The sequence below is a fragment of the Barbatula barbatula genome, assembly GCF_947034865.1.
Source record: "Barbatula barbatula genome assembly, chromosome: 18".
Taxonomy (NCBI): domain Eukaryota; kingdom Metazoa; phylum Chordata; class Actinopteri; order Cypriniformes; family Nemacheilidae; genus Barbatula; species Barbatula barbatula.
The window spans coordinates 13,323,439-13,339,518 of record NC_136781.1 but is presented as its reverse complement, the minus strand read 5'-3'; the positions used below and the strand labels follow the sequence as shown (position 1 = coordinate 13,339,518).

General features: G+C 36.2%; 3 protein-coding genes across 5 annotated transcripts; all 3 read right to left on the bottom strand.

Moving 5' to 3' along the window:
• Positions 1-2,511: 2,511 nt before the first annotated feature.
• On the bottom strand, positions 2,512-7,296 carry b4galt7 (xylosylprotein beta 1,4-galactosyltransferase, polypeptide 7 (galactosyltransferase I)). 2 transcript variants are annotated; one of them, XM_079479474.1, is made up of 6 exons: positions 6,632-7,296; positions 5,655-5,984; positions 5,231-5,456; positions 4,592-4,675; positions 4,338-4,442; positions 2,512-4,021 (listed from the first exon to the last, which is right to left on the bottom strand). In XM_079479474.1, exons 1-6 carry the CDS (start codon positions 6,682-6,684, stop codon positions 3,866-3,868), a joined length of 954 nt encoding a protein of 317 aa, XP_079335600.1. In that variant the 5' UTR covers positions 6,685-7,296; the 3' UTR covers positions 2,512-3,865. The 2 variants fall into 2 exon arrangements, with proteins under 2 accessions (XP_079335600.1, XP_079335601.1); XM_079479475.1 differs by lacking the exon at positions 6,632-7,296 and adding an exon at positions 6,068-6,142 and having other exon boundaries at positions 2,518-4,021.
• A 263-nt stretch (positions 7,297-7,559) lies between these two features.
• On the bottom strand, positions 7,560-10,988 carry tmed9 (transmembrane p24 trafficking protein 9). The gene is made up of 5 exons (XM_079479335.1): positions 10,732-10,988; positions 10,358-10,458; positions 10,147-10,272; positions 9,587-9,733; positions 7,560-9,226 (listed from the first exon to the last, which is right to left on the bottom strand). The coding sequence occupies exons 1-5, from the start codon at positions 10,940-10,942 to the stop codon at positions 9,077-9,079; spliced, it is 735 nt and encodes a 244-aa protein (XP_079335461.1). The 5' UTR covers positions 10,943-10,988; the 3' UTR covers positions 7,560-9,076.
• Positions 10,989-11,442: 454 nt separating this feature from the next.
• On the bottom strand, positions 11,443-15,952 carry lman2 (lectin, mannose-binding 2). 2 transcript variants are annotated; one of them, XM_079480282.1, is made up of 8 exons: positions 15,637-15,952; positions 14,904-15,022; positions 14,702-14,819; positions 14,394-14,476; positions 13,415-13,576; positions 12,815-12,929; positions 12,611-12,730; positions 11,443-12,493 (listed from the first exon to the last, which is right to left on the bottom strand). In XM_079480282.1, the coding sequence occupies exons 1-8, from the start codon at positions 15,809-15,811 to the stop codon at positions 12,333-12,335; spliced, it is 1,053 nt and encodes a 350-aa protein (XP_079336408.1). In that variant the 5' UTR covers positions 15,812-15,952; the 3' UTR covers positions 11,443-12,332. The 2 variants fall into 2 exon arrangements, with proteins under 2 accessions (XP_079336408.1, XP_079336407.1); XM_079480281.1 differs by lacking the exon at positions 14,394-14,476 and adding an exon at positions 14,275-14,354 and having other exon boundaries at positions 15,637-15,852.
• Between the last annotated feature and the right edge of the window lie 128 nt (positions 15,953-16,080).

The following is a 16,080-nucleotide window of genomic DNA, read 5'->3' as shown; positions in this document are numbered from 1 at the left end:
ACAGCCATTTTGTGTTGGTCGAAGTAAATCTGTGTTTAAACAGCAAGCTGATATTATTGGTTTTAAAATAAGGTTGAAAATATTATTTTTATATGTTTCTAAAATAAAATGATAACAGGTGAAGCTTGGAAATTGAATCTAATGTGTTATTAAACTAAATATATAATATATTATTATTATTATTAGTCTAATGATGTTCTTTAATTAGTTGTTTAAACCTATGATTATATCTAATAAGATTAAACCCTGGCGAACATTCTAGGGTAATTTAACCAAACGGTTGGGTCGGTCCTATTTGACCCAATCGTGTGCTGGAAGAAGTTTCATAAATGTACATTTTGCTAGATATTTTTTGTTTAGCTTGAGGACTTTCTCATTCATCCGAATTGTAACTAAATGGATGCATCATTCGTATTTAGATATTATTTATAAATGATTCTTTTTTTCATCTAAAACCAAAAACCTCAAAATTAATATTTGTTTTTACTACTAATTATTCACAAATTATTTAGTTTATAAATAGTCTTTAGATAACCTACTACTTAGAAGATGTGAAAAGGTGCTAATGCGTTTTATGCATTAAGACTTAGTTATTACGTTTCTGACGTTTCTAACACATTGAAGTCAATAAAGCACTTTGCTATTATTAAAGATATATAAATCTGTTAAAACCACTGTAATAGTTTATTAATATAATAATATGCATATAAAATGCTATGCATTATTACTTTTTGTTATTAATATCATTATTATTATTATTCATGTTATAATAATAATTGAATTATCATTATTGATGTGGTTGTTATTTTTATTATTGATATTAAGAATGTTGATGTTGTGTTGTTTAATGAAAACACAATAAAGCTCATTAAAAGGCATTGCTTGCTAAATATATAGCAGATACGTTTGATTGAAATTGTTTGAGAATATAGCACTTTCACTTGTGCGTAAAATCTGACTGCAATGTATACGGAAAATAATCCTGTTTTTGATTTTACTGAGAAGTCGTCACCACGACAAGAGAACACGGGAGTCTCAGTTAGTTTATGAAGGTGTCTTAATAAAGCAGACACAGATCAAGGGAACGGGGCATTGATCTCGCGGCTTGACATGTCTCGATTGCCTCTCCTTGTCTCATTTGTCAGTTACAAACGTAATAAGTTGTTGAGAGAGGATGGAGACTAATGGGGTGGATCAGAGTCTCGGAAACCCCGGACAGATGTCACCCTTTTCAGAAGGAACAATCGTGGCTCAGGAACCACACAAAAGCCCCCCTGCTCGGGCCTTTCACAATCCACACAGCGGAAACCCATGTGAACCACGCAGGGCACAGACCCCATTGAGCCCCAAAGCAGACCGTCTCCAGCCCTCTTGTGCCTGCCTTCTCAGTCCCTCTGCATATAATTAATAGCTTTCTCTGGCCAATTTTGTCCCCTTTGCCTCAAATACAAATGACCATTAACATCTATTAATTTTGCCTCTGGCAATTGATTGCAGATTGTGCGCAGCTGAAAGGCAATAACAGTTGGAGTTTTGTAAGCACTCCGGGTGTGAAGGCGAGTTGAAATGTGATTATTGTTCCCCTGCCTGGAACTAACTGGTGTTAACCCCTCTTTGAACACGGAGAAGCCACGATTGGTTATTTTACTGGTCATTAGTTGATTTTGAGAGGGCAAATGAAATGGATGACCATCAATCAATGATGAAAATGATCTTGCTCACGAATACCCTGTTAAAAAAAGACAAATAAAGATACAAATTAAATATTAATACGCCAAAAGGCAACTACGGTGAGACACAAGTCATGTTGATGGGCAAATTAAATGTAGGCTAGATAATCAATATTAAGTTAATATATTAGGCTACAATCATTTAGTTAAGGTTGGTGTTTGCATTGCATCCTGTTACACGTGCCAGGAAAAAGTTTAATACACTTCCAAGGCTAGTTCTAAAACATGTAATGTACTTATTCATATTCACTGCTTACAAATGACCACAAATTGGTTTTCTGTACCTTAACAAACAACGCCCTCTACTGCTTAAAAACATTACTGTCGCTGCGGCTTGACAGGTTTTATTCTATAATGCGTCAAAATAATTGTTACGGTCTGAAAATCCGTTTCAAGAAATAAATGAATAACGTAAAACATTCTAGACAAACGTTATTTTTAAAAGGCTATATAACGTAGGCATAATCCTTAATGCGATAAATCACCGAAAACTAAAATTATTTTATCATTTAGGCTACTCATCCTCATGTCATTCAGATCAGAACCTGTATGATTTTCTTCTGCAGAACACAAAAGATGATATTTTGAAAACGTTAAACATTGTTGTGCCCCATTGACTTCCACTGTGTACACAAAACACCACAACGTTTCTTTAAATATAGCCTTATTGTGTAAGTGTGAATAAATGATTAAAACACTTTGTGTAAACTGTTCTTGTAAACCTTTCTTAATTTCTCACGTTTTTAACATTAACATTTCAATCAGCCAATGTCTATGCGTCGCTTCAAAATGGACAGAACGTTTATTATTTTAAAGAGAGGAGATTCTATAAACAACTAAGACACCAAGGTAAATAATAGTCGACAACACAACTGTGATCGAGCAAAATTGTGTGTTTTCGCTTTTACGTAATAAAGGGAATATAAAAGTGCGGCATGGAAGATCTGATTATAAAATAAATAGGCCCAAAAATGCCACGGAGTAAAGAGGCTGTGCGTACGGATCAAATCTTATATGTCACATAGACTGTGTGTAAATAACCTTCTACAATGTGATTACACCTCAAACTTAAAGTAACAACCGACTGCTCCATTGGTTTCAGTGAATTCATCTTCAGAACATGTGAAAGTTGTGCACATGTATCAACAGTCCCGTCAATTTCATCTTAGTGTATGGTTAAATATCATGTTAAATTTGGCATCGTACCATAGGAATACTATTAAAAAAATAAAGCTTCTCAAAGATATAGTTACTGGGAATAATATCAGTAATGTTAAACCGACAAATTAAGCAGATTCGGACTACAACAATAAATACGGTCAACAGTTTTAAAACAAGCCGATTTAGATTGGTTAGCGAAAACGCATTGCATTTATAACATCACATATTGCATTTGGACCCTAAAATTCTTAACATAACAACACAATTTATATCTCCATATTATAGTATGGACAGAGTAATGATGCACAGTTTGTTCAGGCATTTGTGTCAGAATTTTATTTCCGTTTCTCTAAAAAATTTAGTTTTTGGACACAGCTTCATGCTCCCAGTTAAAAAGGTCCTTAGAGTCCAGTCAATGTAAGATCAACCGCATTCCATGCATTCTGAATTACACCAAGAAGAAACTGAGTAAATTATTTTTATATACAAATACTGAACCAATGTGCAAATAAAAAGTACCCTTAAACCAGTTTGATATATAATATTGTCTTTTTGAAGACACAGATCCTAGGAATAATGCTGAAAATTCTAAATTCAAGCAAACAAAACAAAAATATTTCTGCTGGTAAGACTGAGCAAACACTCACAATTGCACTATGAGGAAGAAGTCCAAAACAGGCCACCCATTACGACCAAAATATGGTACAACTCACCATCGAAAATCTGACATTTGAATGCCCATATTTGCAATGTTGCAGAACCTGACATGGGTCAAAATGAGAAGAGTTGTGCTGCCAGCATATCATTGCGGATGAAGTAAATAACATTGTTCTAGAAAAATAAAGGCTAATTTCCCCAAATAATTCAAGTCCTTTTGGTTAGATGATCAAGATAAATGGTTTGCTGTCACCATAGACAGATACTTGGCACCATTGTAGCTATAGCTGTAGCTGCACAGGTTCTGCTTAAGCATATCAGCTGAACTGGCACCATGGAGTCTGGTTGAGATCACACTGGAGAGAGGTGCTGATGACAGTACAGGGAGCTCCACTGATAGTCAGTTCCTGTCTGGACTCCACCTTGTACTCGAGGTTAGTTAGGCCCCCTTCTGGGTCTATCTTGAACTGCTCCTGGCATACAAGAATAATGGACAAATTCGATGTGAATTCAAAATCCAATGCTGCTATGCAAAACATGGTTATTAAAACAAGATGTTTGTAACCTGACTGCTCCATTTGAGTCTACAAATAGGCTAACAGAGGCTATAATTGCTTTCATAACTCTAAATTATAGATATTTCAATATATTACAAATATATTTGGTTAAAATGTTTTAAGGGCAATACAATTAGTAAATGTAATATAAAGATATAATATCAAAATACAAAAGTCTGTAAAAATACGGTACAGCCCAAAGTAGCTTTGTGTATGATATAAAAGTTTCTACCTGCTTTTGTGAAGCGATCCTTTTCTGATCTCTCTTCCTCCAAGCCGGATCATGGATATGCTGGAATGTTTTAGTTCCTGTAGTAATACCCTTTGGCCTAAAAAGCTGAATAGATTTAACAAATAATGTATTTAAATTATTCATTAAGTGATTTGTAAAACCAGATATACACATTACAGGGCTCTTAAATGTCAAATGTATATTCTTGCTCTTGCTCAGAAGCAAATATGTTCGGCTTTCTGCTCTTTTTTTACCTGAAGATCAGCTTTTTTAAGTCTTCTGAAGAATTCGTCATCTTCTCTTCCCCATCCCCAAAAGCGATTTGACATTCCATTGCACTTAAGGAAGAAATTAAAAGCACATTGAATCGCAGACAAATTTAAACTGAAAAACATTTTCAAAGTTAAAGGGACCACATAGAAATGAAATTATGTCATGAATTACTCACCCTCAAGATGTTTCAAACCTGGATACATTTCTTTGTTCTGAACACAAAGAAAGATTAATGGAAGTATGTAAGCAACCGACATTTCTGGGGTATCATTGACTACCATAGTAGGAACAATTTAAATGGTAGTCAAAGGTGCTTCAGATCGGGTTGTTTTCCTAAATTACTCAAAATATATTTTGTGTTTAACAGAACTATACAATAACTTTCTATTATGGTATTCCATGGTTCCCCAGAACTGTCATTTGCAAAATTCCAAATATCTTTGTGTTCAACCAAACACCACATACATATTGATCAATTTTGAAACAACTTGAAGGCGAGTAATTCATGACAGAATTTTCCTTTTTGGGAGAAATATCCCTTTCAGTAAAGCATGCTTTGTTAACAGTTCACACTGTGAAAAGCAAATAACATTTAAAAAAATAAGAATAGTAGTATTTACCATCTGATAATGTTTCTTTGTGAGCAGCAAAATCCCACCCACATAAGTCTTATAATGATATAAAGGATGAAGCTCAGGTGAGGCCACATGAAAAGGTCCCTCCTCTGGAAATCCATAATCTAGATCCTCATTTTGAGGCAACAAATCCACATCGTGCATTGCAATGTAGTCCGTGTCATTGCCACTCTCCATGTAGCCAACATTAATAAGTGAAGCTCGATTAAATCTGAAAGACATCAATTCAGATATAAACCCCATTGTATTGTACCATGGTAAACCACTTCCTGAGATGCTTTAAGAGATTAAATTCATTATGAGGAACAAAGATTACAGTGAACACCACAAACTCACACTATTTCCGGTGTAAAGATGTGATCGCTCATTAAAACACACAAGAAATTTTGACATTTGAAAAAACACTCACCGAAAGTGATCCACTTGGTTTATAATAAATATCCTGTGCAGTATTTTCTTTTTATTGAGGAAAGCGTGCATGTACGGCACAAATACAAGTATCTCTTCGAAGCGTTCTCGGAATGGAACGATGAGGGCCATTTTGTGCGGGCCCCAGGAGGGGTCATCAACAGAAGAGGCTTGTCTCTCTACAGGACAGGGCTGGTGAGGTACGTGGCTGTACCCAGAAACCTGATTCATGTCTCCTGAACAAGTCAGCTGCACCCATAGAAGAGACACCAAAACTAACAGTATGCAGAGCCCGAAGAGTTTCCAGATGGTGCATTTCCTCGATAGAAAACTGAAAGCATAAATGCGTGGATCAAAACTAACTGGAATAAATCAAGTCAAGTTTTATTGAACATACAGGCAACACTGTTGTACCGAATTTCGACTCCCCGTGAGATTTAGACTCCCCTACTTCTGATTGGTTCATTCTCGTAGGATGCCGCTTTGCGATTGGACCCTTTCTCTAAAGCCCGCCCCCACACATAATCCTAACCTTTGAAAACAAGGGAGTCAATCTGACGGGAGTCAGATTTTGATACGACAACACCCTTCGCAAATCAGTGTTTATGGTTATTTGGATGCAGTTTCAGACACGTTCAATTATACATTCATAAAATAGTTAGAATGAGTGTTTTGTATCTCAAACTTGTAGTTAGCCCACAATATATAACAGCAAGCATTGTCTCATTTAAACTCTACACACTCCTAAATGACACACTATGCTTTATACTCACTAAACATCTCCATGATGACGTACCCTTGGACTTTCACTTCTTGAAATTATGAAACACATTAAACATCCGCAAGTAAACGAAGATTACGTTTAACTTTATTATTCACAACAGATGGTTATGCAAACACCGTCCTGTCTAAACGATTGGACAATATACCGGAATAGATTTGTACTGTGATAAAACATACATTAAAACACATCCTTACCTTCGATCCTCTTTAAAATACAGTACTGGTTTTCTGCGTGAAGAGTACATCATCTTTGTGCCTTTCAGTCTCACACTTAGGCAGATTGTAATATCTTCACATATAATTCACCGACACGACTTGTGTTGCGTATGACGGCGTCATCTACGCGTTAAAATCGCGTGTACCATTTCGCATTCCAATAGTCTTTTTGCTTCTCTCCATCACGAATAACCAACAACTTTAAATAACATGGTTTTAGTTACCCCGTCACCTCGGGGTGATGTCTTTCAAGGCCGATGAAACACCGAACAAATAATCTCATAAAAAGTAACGATTCGCCCAAATCATTGTTTATTTCTCTTGTTTTCTTGTCTAATGGTTGTAGTTACACGTCACTCATAACGGTGCGATAAATAAGCGCACAGCACGAGCTGTATCGTCTAACGATTTAAGAACAAAACAGGTGTCGGAATTACACGTGTGTTATAAACCGTGAACATACTGTTTGGTTTCCGTTCATTTTAAACGACGTGTCAATGCTGAAAAACATTTACAAACTTGACGGAGAAGTGTGACAAAAGAGAGAAAAATCACACGCTGGCTGTTGTCGTTTAGTCCGCTCTAGAAATATTCCCCGGGAAACAGCGAACGACAGAAAGTTCCTAGGATTTTGTGACCTGAGCGAAGGTGAAAACATTTTAACGTTTAATGACTCGAATGCACTAAAATACTTTTAAAATCTGAACAGATTTTTTTAAACTAGATATCATACACTTGCAGACGTTTTGAAAGTTTCAGATAGAAACACACTAACTGATCAAATCTGCAGACTGGCAAAGACTTTCTGCAACAAGACCAGAAAATCCAGGCAAAACTCTTGTAGTGTATTGTACCCTTAAGTTTTTTAGGAAACTCTTATTTCTTATTTAGTCGAATAAAAAAATTAAGTGTAATACTTATAACCATGTTTGTACCCAGTTGTACCAATTTGTACCATGAAAACATTTTTTGTTTGTAGGGTGTCAGGTCTTTTCAGTATATTCTACACACAAGGAATTACTTGAGAAGTGGTTTTCCAGGCATATTTAGTGGTATTTGTATGTTTATTCTGTATATATCAACATCAGAGTTTTCTTGAGGAGACGATTCTGATCTTTACAAGTCTATGCTGGTGGGAAAAGGAAACTTTATGAGTGCAAGAGTGGGTAGATTTCTCACCCAAAACAAAAATCCCTCCATTGTCCATACACAACACAACCCCTACTGAAATCCATTTCCCTGTGACTGCATATAAATGACAACGGCAAAACACTTTAAACCTGTATAACATAAGACCAATGCAATTCTGTGATCAAAACCTAAAAAAATTAAAACACAGACGGTTTTAAAAAGAAAATACAACACCAAATTTAAGAGATGACACCAGCTAAAGTAAGCAGAATTTAAAAAGCAAAGAAATTATGTTAATATTAAACATTGTGTAATCTGGGCAGTGTGTTTCTTTCATCTTTGAAGAAAAATAAATAGGATTATTATTTTTAGGGTCTATTAATTTATCTGAGGATTTGAAAACAGGAAGAGAAAACTGAGAAATTAAGAAAATGTATGTGCATTTTCATTTAATCAAACATTTTCCACAACGGAAAACAGGGAATTTATATTATTTATGAAAAAAATACTAAACTCAAAAATCAATGCTTTATGCATATTTCAACCTTTTACATTTTAATAGCCACTTTTTGCTGTTTATTTAGATGTATAATGCATTTGACACAAATGTATTTAAAACAAGTTCAAAGTAAATAAGACAGTAGCTATCAATATGCAACAAGGCAAAATACTAATATGATCTAGGTGTCCTTGATCACAAAAAGCTTTAAAATATCGGGAGAAAACTGTATTCAGAATGTAAAAGAAAAAAGAAACATTCACTCAGAAAAACTTACTTTAAATACCATACTAATTACTGCATAACAATAACACAAGACACTTACACCTGCCACCAGAATAAACTTGTTTTTGTCTTTTTCTTTGTAATGTAAGTGTTTAGGTAAATAATCCAAGTTCATGTAGAAAAACATCACACTCGCAGTGCTTGATACAGTTGATAGTTTTTTTTCTTATTTAAATGTTAAATATTATTGTAACAAATTAAGGGGCCAGACAATAAAAAGGAACCACTATAATACAATGCGCTTTAAATCCAGTTAATTACTTAAACTGTCAGTGGTTTTAACAGGGTAGAACAAACTGTAATTTATATCTGAACAGAACTTAGATTCACATTACAGTGGGGTGTGGCACTGAAGCAAACAATGTGAAAAAAAAACTCTCAATGCAGGATTTAACAGAAGAATTTAGGGCGAGACCTGGACTGAGAGAATGTCGGGTTTTCAGCAGTCTTGACCTCACACAAAATGCAGTTTGTACTGTATCAATTAAAACAAAAGCCAGAACACAGTTCTATACTAATTTCTTTGCTTCAAAGAAGCTCTTGAGATGTCTCATTTGCCAAAATCCGATAGCCACCAGGATGAGTGTCTGGACGATGGACCACCACAGAACCCTCTGGTTGGTGCTCTCACTGGTCTGTCTGAAGCGCTCCTCACGATACTGAAAGTAACAAAACCCAACAACGTTCAGATAAGCACAGGGAAATACACCAATATTTGCAAAGAAAACTAGTATTTCAAGCACATCTACATGATCATAGTTCAAGTGAATTACAAGACACTAGTGATAGTTGCAGACGTTTTTATCCAAAGCAACTTACATTACATTATCCTATATATTTGTTTCTAAGTATGTGCAATCGCCTGGGATCAAATCCACAACCTTGGCGTTGTTAGCGCCATGCTTTTACCACGGACCTACTAGCCATACTAGAATTGTTAACAAACCATAAATTCATTCATCAAAGTTAGTCCACAAAAAAATATCCAGTTCTCCACTCTCAAATCTATAAAAACTCACCCTCTGATAGTTCTGCTCTTTCTGGATCTGATCAACCTGCTCCATCAGCTGTCGTACACGTAGCTGCAACTCTGTGAGCTTGTCTTTGGCTGCAATTTCTGCATAGTTGTTTGTATGCTCACCAACTTGGATATCAAGGTGAACACGCTACATAGAAAACAAGATTTCAATACTTCCCAAATGTAGTAAAAATACAGCAATGGAGATATGAATATAGTAAGACACTATGCTATAAGCATAAACTGGTGTGTGGTGGGGGCTCTCACTAAATCATTGGCGTTTCGAGTCTGACATCATCACGCAACCGTGTTTTAGGCAAGTTTAACAACCATAGATAGTTTATATGGTTAGAGTTAGGGTAAAGGTTTCGTAAAGACTTTAAACACCAAGGATTTCGTCAAAACCAACAAGACACACCAACGGATCTGAATCAAGGATTTAGTGAGAGCCCTGTGGTGGGTGTTCCGGCGCAATAAGGCAGCCGTCGCATCATCCAGGTGGATGCTGCACATTGGTGGTGGTAAAAAATTATTATTATGCACTTAAAAATAAGAACTTACAAGCATTCCACCGGCAAACAGAGCGAATTTGGAGGAATTCGAGTGCAAGCAGATCTGATGCTCTCCAGGTGTGTGGGAGGTGAAGGTGAACCTGCCTTCTGATCCATACTGACGGGACAGGATCACCTGAAACCCAGATAAGAAAGCAAATCAGGACGATTCATTCAAACATGCTGGACTACAAATATTACAAATAAAACCTGAAGCTGACCTTCTCGTCTGGATCCTTCACTTCCACAAACATTCCAAGTCCTTGAGTTGCAGGCAAATACTCTTCTTTCTGCTTATCATACAGCTGGGTTCGGTAGTTTCCTGGGTAATTAATGACACAGATTTGTAAACCCACATAGCCAGTAGTTTTCTGGCAACCTAAGTTTTTAATCATTTACTCGTCGTAAAATATCACAGAGTTTATTTAAAGGAATCTACGACTTATTTCTTACTGGTTGAAGCAGCTAACTAAGAAGAGATAAAGTCCAGCTGGTAACCATAATTAACTTTACCTGACAATCTTGCTAGTTAGCACTGAGCTAAGCTTTAACGGGAACTACAAACTTGGCTGTCAAACCTTCTTTTCCTACTAACCTATAATCATAGTTTCGTCCGGTATTTCTTCAATGAAGCATTTCTTTTCAGTCTCGCCGATGTGAAAATACAACGCGGACACAAAGCTGTTGTAAACATTTAAAAGCAACACCAAATAAAGTGTAAACTGCATTCTGATTGCCACCATCTTGACACTGCCGGTGAGAAGTGCATTGCGCACGCGCAGACACCCCAATGCCACGTTATCCATCGTCTGCCGTCGTCCAATCACAAGCGCTCCCACCAGTAGCGAGATGGTTTATGGTCATTGTAGTTCGGTAAATCCCTTTGATTAGTTGCCCATTATCAATGTCAAAATATAAATGTTGTGACTATTTTCAGACATTATTGATTTGTGTCTGTCATTTTGATTTTACATATATTGTTAAATAAAATCTATCGTAGGTTAACTTATATTGTACGTTGCATGGAATGAACATTATTGTAGCTGGAAGCGTTTGAGTTTGCAAAGTGCACTCATTGTACATTTCCTCAAATGAAACGCTATATATGTTTTACGATTTTTTTTAAATTTATTGTGACTTCCCTACCTTATCACATATCATGGCAGCGGTTGATACGTTTTAAGAAAAAACATAATAGCTCAAACGAAAAGCTCAGTGTTTTCTGTGGCTCTCAGTATAAATATAAGAAATCAATGCATTCTATAGCAGTTCAAATGAAATCACACATAAAAAAAGAAAGGTGAACACTGGTATAACTTGTTTATTTTCTCACCAAAGCCACCATTTGACAAACAATTGCCTGCTTGCTCTCTAACAAAAACATTTTGTGATTTTCCAGTAAATTTCTTACTGGAAAAAGTAAAACAAATCAGTGCATCTAAATTATATCTCATGGAAGCAAAATAATTTTCGCAAAGTGTACTAAATTAACACAAAATTATGTATGCAGACACTCCCAAAAGCTAAAGGTTTGTTATGCTGCAGAAATACAAAGATTCTCAATAATTATTCCATGTAATCAAAAGCACAACTCATTTTGAAATGTGTCCTTTTAGAGGTCCTCATGTGAATAAATCTGTGATTTGTGAAAATCTGATTAAGTGCATGTTGTATTAAATACATAACACTGGGACTGGGAAGTAAACATATTGAAGAGTTGGTGAGACCAGATCAGTTACCTCTGAAAATAGCATTTCAACAGATTTAATTCATCTAAGAGGACATTTACAATTGTTTTCCTGTGCAGTCCATTAAAACCCTCTTAAAAATCAAATCATACAGGTTCGTAAAGGAGACCGCCATAGCACAACCAAAACAAACCAAGCCATGTGTTTACAAAACAATGCTAAAAAACATAAAACGTTTCAGAGTATGAATTTAACTAAATTAAGTTTATACAGGTCATTCACAAAAATAAACAAACTATTGAAGACTGCTTTGAAAATATTTAAATGACAATAGTTCAGCACACAGGGCATCAATCTTCCCAGACCAACATAAAGAAAAATGTCTTTATAGCTACCTATCCTGCTCTTCAGATGCAAAGAAACTTCAATAATATAAACATTTTTACAGCTGTTAAAAATTCACATTAATGTTTTCTAACAACAATTTCCAAAGTTCTGTTTGAGCCGTTTAGTAGAATCTCTTGTTTCTCTCCTGACGTTTCTGAAAGACCACCGCACCAACAACTGCACAAACCACAATACCAAGCAGAGCACATAACAGAAGTAGGAAGACCTTCCATCCGGTGAGGGGTGTACTTCTGAAATTACCTGTTGGATCGTCAATATTATCTATTTTGTGCGAGACAGCACATAAGGGAGAACAAAAAAAGGAGAGACAAGTCTTCAGTAAACAATGACACAATTAAATTAAATCTAAATAAACTAAGTGCAGGTCAGTTGTTTTACCTTTAGGGGACTTGAGAAGACTGACACTAGGCTCAATTTTTGTCCAGTCCTGGTTGTCCTCCTCAGCAGTATGTTCTACCATCAGCTGATACATCTTCATAGAGATGATGTCATGGTTGTCTGCAAAGTAGAAACGCTGTGAAGACGCGCTACATACAGAAGATTATTGCAGACATTTAGGAAACATTTCAAAGCAATGCTTACCAGAAAGATCTCCTGTAGCTGCAGATGCCCCAAAATAGTAGCCAATAGGGAGGCGGACACCCCCGAAATCAATACACTCTTTCCAATCGTTCTTGTCATCCACATCTACCATAATCTGTCAAAATTGAATATTGCAGAGATACTTCCATGTAAATTACTTTAATTAAATAAATAATCACTTAAACAAGAACACAAAGCTCTCTAACACTTCTGGCAGGACATTCCTATAGATAATCAAAGATGACATGCATGCAATGTAAGGGATAATGTACAGGCAGACGGTTGTTATCGCAGTAATTAACCCTGACAGTGTGACTGTGTTAAGTCCTGGTTACACTGTCGGGGCTGGGGATAACGAACCTGCAAATGTTGTGACTGGCCAATCAGAATCAAGCATTTCAACGATCCGTGTAATAATAATAATAATTATTATTATCTGGTCGTTTCATATTTATTTTCTTATTTATATCTGGTATGATTTATATTGGTCAAAGCCACACAAAAGTATGTATATATTTGCAGTAAAATGAAGCCTTGACTGCTGACAGTGTCTGTCAAGTAATATTTTTGCACTGGATTTAAATTTCTTAAGCCTCTTACCGTGAGTCTGCCTTTGGAGTATCGAATAGCAAGATAGGTGTCATGGTCTTTATTTCTGATTTCAGCTGAGCAACCTCCCAATTCAGAGAATCGTCCATCTTTCCCATGGTCATATGGCAGCGAGCCATTATTCACCATTGCAGAAATATAGGGGAAAGAGCGCTGGAGGATCAAACAACATGGATATTATACATAAGACGCATATGTACTCATAGCGTTAACTATGTACATTGTCGAATAGAATATTAGATAATTTAGTTATTTCCTAAACCAGCTCATAAAAAGCAATAATTGCTAAAATACGTATGTCAAGTACACAGAATAACTTAAAATTTATAAAAGCTCATTTGTAAAGCTATATCAGGAAGCATTGTTATTATAAACACATTTGATGACCATTTTTATGACATGCTTACATTTGAAGCAACACATAATGAACGATGAGAGTAAATAAAATTACAATATGATGCAGATGATACATGACAAAGAAAGCATTGCTTATATACGGTGTTTGAAAGATTTGTTAAAAAATCCCAAAGTGATAGTTCGGTATAATAAAAATAAATAAATATTCTTCTCTATAATGATTGTTTTCCTTAGTCTGGCTATAAATACATATGCCCAAGTTACAACAAACATCTCACATTTAAATAGGCCTTTAGTAACATCTGCAGGCGTAATATCACTAAATGTTTGCTAATCTATGGGGTTTGTTGCAATAGGAAAAAAAGGAGCACAGCAAACACATTAAAGCCTCAAAAGTCCTCAACATTTAAAACAAAAACTCAATGAAAAAGCAAAGCTTTCTTTCAACTGAAGGTACGTCAACAAAAATACTGCACATCTCTTTAACAACTCACATCCGGAGCCTCATCGTTAGGGTATGTGTCTATGAAAATGGCCAACCCGTGGAATTTGGCACTACTGCCAAACACAGAGCCTGCAGAGAAAGAGGGACCCGTGAGTACGGCAAACTTACATCCATCCCTTGGAGATCATTACGGAAGGTATCCACAAAAATAGCCAGGCCTACAAAATGGTCTTGATTTCCAAAGACTGGCCCTAAATGAAAGTATGATACAATCAACTAAAGACAAAAACGCAGACAACATCACTTGCAGATGGAACACAGACCAGTACATGGAGCACACACATGTAGGCTGCTTTATAACATTTATAAATATAGAAAGCACAGGAAAATAATGTTTCTATAGGGTTAACACATACAATGGCAACAATGAACCTACTGTATTATTTAATTTCCTCTTTATTGTATGGCGGCCTTACCAGAATGTAGTCTATCTTTAGTATACCATAAAGCAAAACCATCTCCATTAAGATTCTTCCTTCCCGATCCATGAACTTTAAACTGCACATGCATCTCCCAATCCTTCAAATAGCACGGCTGCACAAAAAGCAGATACACATTTCATGGCAAAGTTTGTATTACAGTTTAGGGTTATAATATATGCGAAGCCGTTTGACTTACCACTGTATTCCAGATGGATCCTTGTTTGCTCCGCTCATCCGGAGTCAAGCGCACATACTGACTGGTAACTAATGTACTTCCCCAAAAGTCCCATTGACTTGAGGGACTTGTTCCAACACCTGCATGCACGATCAAATACATTTTGCATGACATAAACGTTTTAAAGTGGCGTGCAAATAAGGCAACCACATATTACAAGTGATGATAAAAATCAATGCAACTAGAGATCATGCAGAACCAGACAAAAACGACCGAGTCATCAAAGTAAGCTTTCTTTACAACAACATGCAAACGTTATTAATACTTAGTCAAGAAGTCTCTTGTTCAAATAAAGGAGCTTCCCGTTTGTTTGAGTTGTGTTACTGTAACTAACGTCACAGTACATTGACACACTACTTAGTGTCACTGGACAATGGCGTACTTACTTCAATTAAATGAGATAAGAGTTTGGTTTCAAAATGAGATCACATTTTTCAAAACTCTGTTATTTAGATGATTCATGGCTTGAATCAAAACAAACCAACTGCAATGCACAGTAAAAAAACGGAGTGATCTCATTTTGGAACCAAACTCTTCATATATTCATCATAAAAATACCCAACCCGTGACATTACTCACAACATAACTGGCAGCCTATTGTGAAAACTTAAACGCACCAGTGATCGTGTGGCTAAATGACACCAAACCACAATCGTACAGCGTAAACCACAACACGAACACGTAGTTTACTCACCCTGATACGGTTTAATGAGCGAGTGCTCGCGCTTCAAGTGCTCCGCATTGCCGTCTGTTATGTCTGAATATACAGAAGCGCACTGAAGGAAACACAAAAGCAAGAATATGCTGTGACACACGGGCATTTTACGAGTTACACTCGGGTGAGAGTGAAGCCTTCTTTTTCGTGCCATTTGTTAACGCCTTCCTTCCTCCGCGTGTCTTCACTTCCTGCGAGAAGTCACGGGCTGCGTTTTAAAAACGAGTGATGGGGCCTATGTAGACAGCTTGTCTTTTGACGTCAGATGCGCGGTTTGAAGCGGCTGCACTGCACTGACACGTTTTTGATTTGATTTTGATTTGATTCAATTTATTGTCATTACACACATACAAGTACAGTGCAACGAAATGTATTGACGGGATTCGAAAGTAGGTACATTATGGGAATAAATAGTCACAGTCT

Bases quoted from the DNA above. Each gene is read 5' to 3' on its own strand.
- tmed9 (XM_079479335.1), bottom strand. From the start codon at position 10,942: ATGGATAACGTGGCATTGGGGTGTCTGCGCGTGCGCAATGCACTTCTC. The intron at 9,734-10,146 runs GTAAGTTCTTAT...TTTTCTATGTAG, and splicing joins TGTTTGCCGGTGGAATGCTT to CGTGTTCACCTTGATATCCA. The intron at 9,227-9,586 runs GTGAGTTTTTAT...TGTTACTTTCAG, and splicing joins AAGAGCAGAACTATCAGAGG to TATCGTGAGGAGCGCTTCAG.
- b4galt7 (XM_079479474.1), bottom strand. From the start codon at position 6,684: ATGATGTACTCTTCACGCAGAAAACCAGTACTGTATTTTAAAGAGGAT. The intron at 5,985-6,631 runs GTAAGGATGTGT...TTATGCTTTCAG, and splicing joins TATTTTAAAGAGGATCGAAG to TTTTCTATCGAGGAAATGCA. The intron at 5,457-5,654 runs GTGAGTGTTTTT...GATGTCTTTCAG, and splicing joins AACCAAGTGGATCACTTTCG to ATTTAATCGAGCTTCACTTA.
- lman2 (XM_079480282.1), bottom strand. From the start codon at position 15,811: ATGGCACGAAAAAGAAGGCTTCACTCTCACCCGAGTGTAACTCGTAAA. The intron at 13,577-14,393 runs GTAAGTTTGCCG...TTGATCCTCCAG, and splicing joins ATGATCTCCAAGGGATGGAT to CGCTCTTTCCCCTATATTTC. The intron at 12,930-13,414 runs GTAAGAGGCTTA...CAATTTTGACAG, and splicing joins ACTCCAAAGGCAGACTCACG to ATTATGGTAGATGTGGATGA.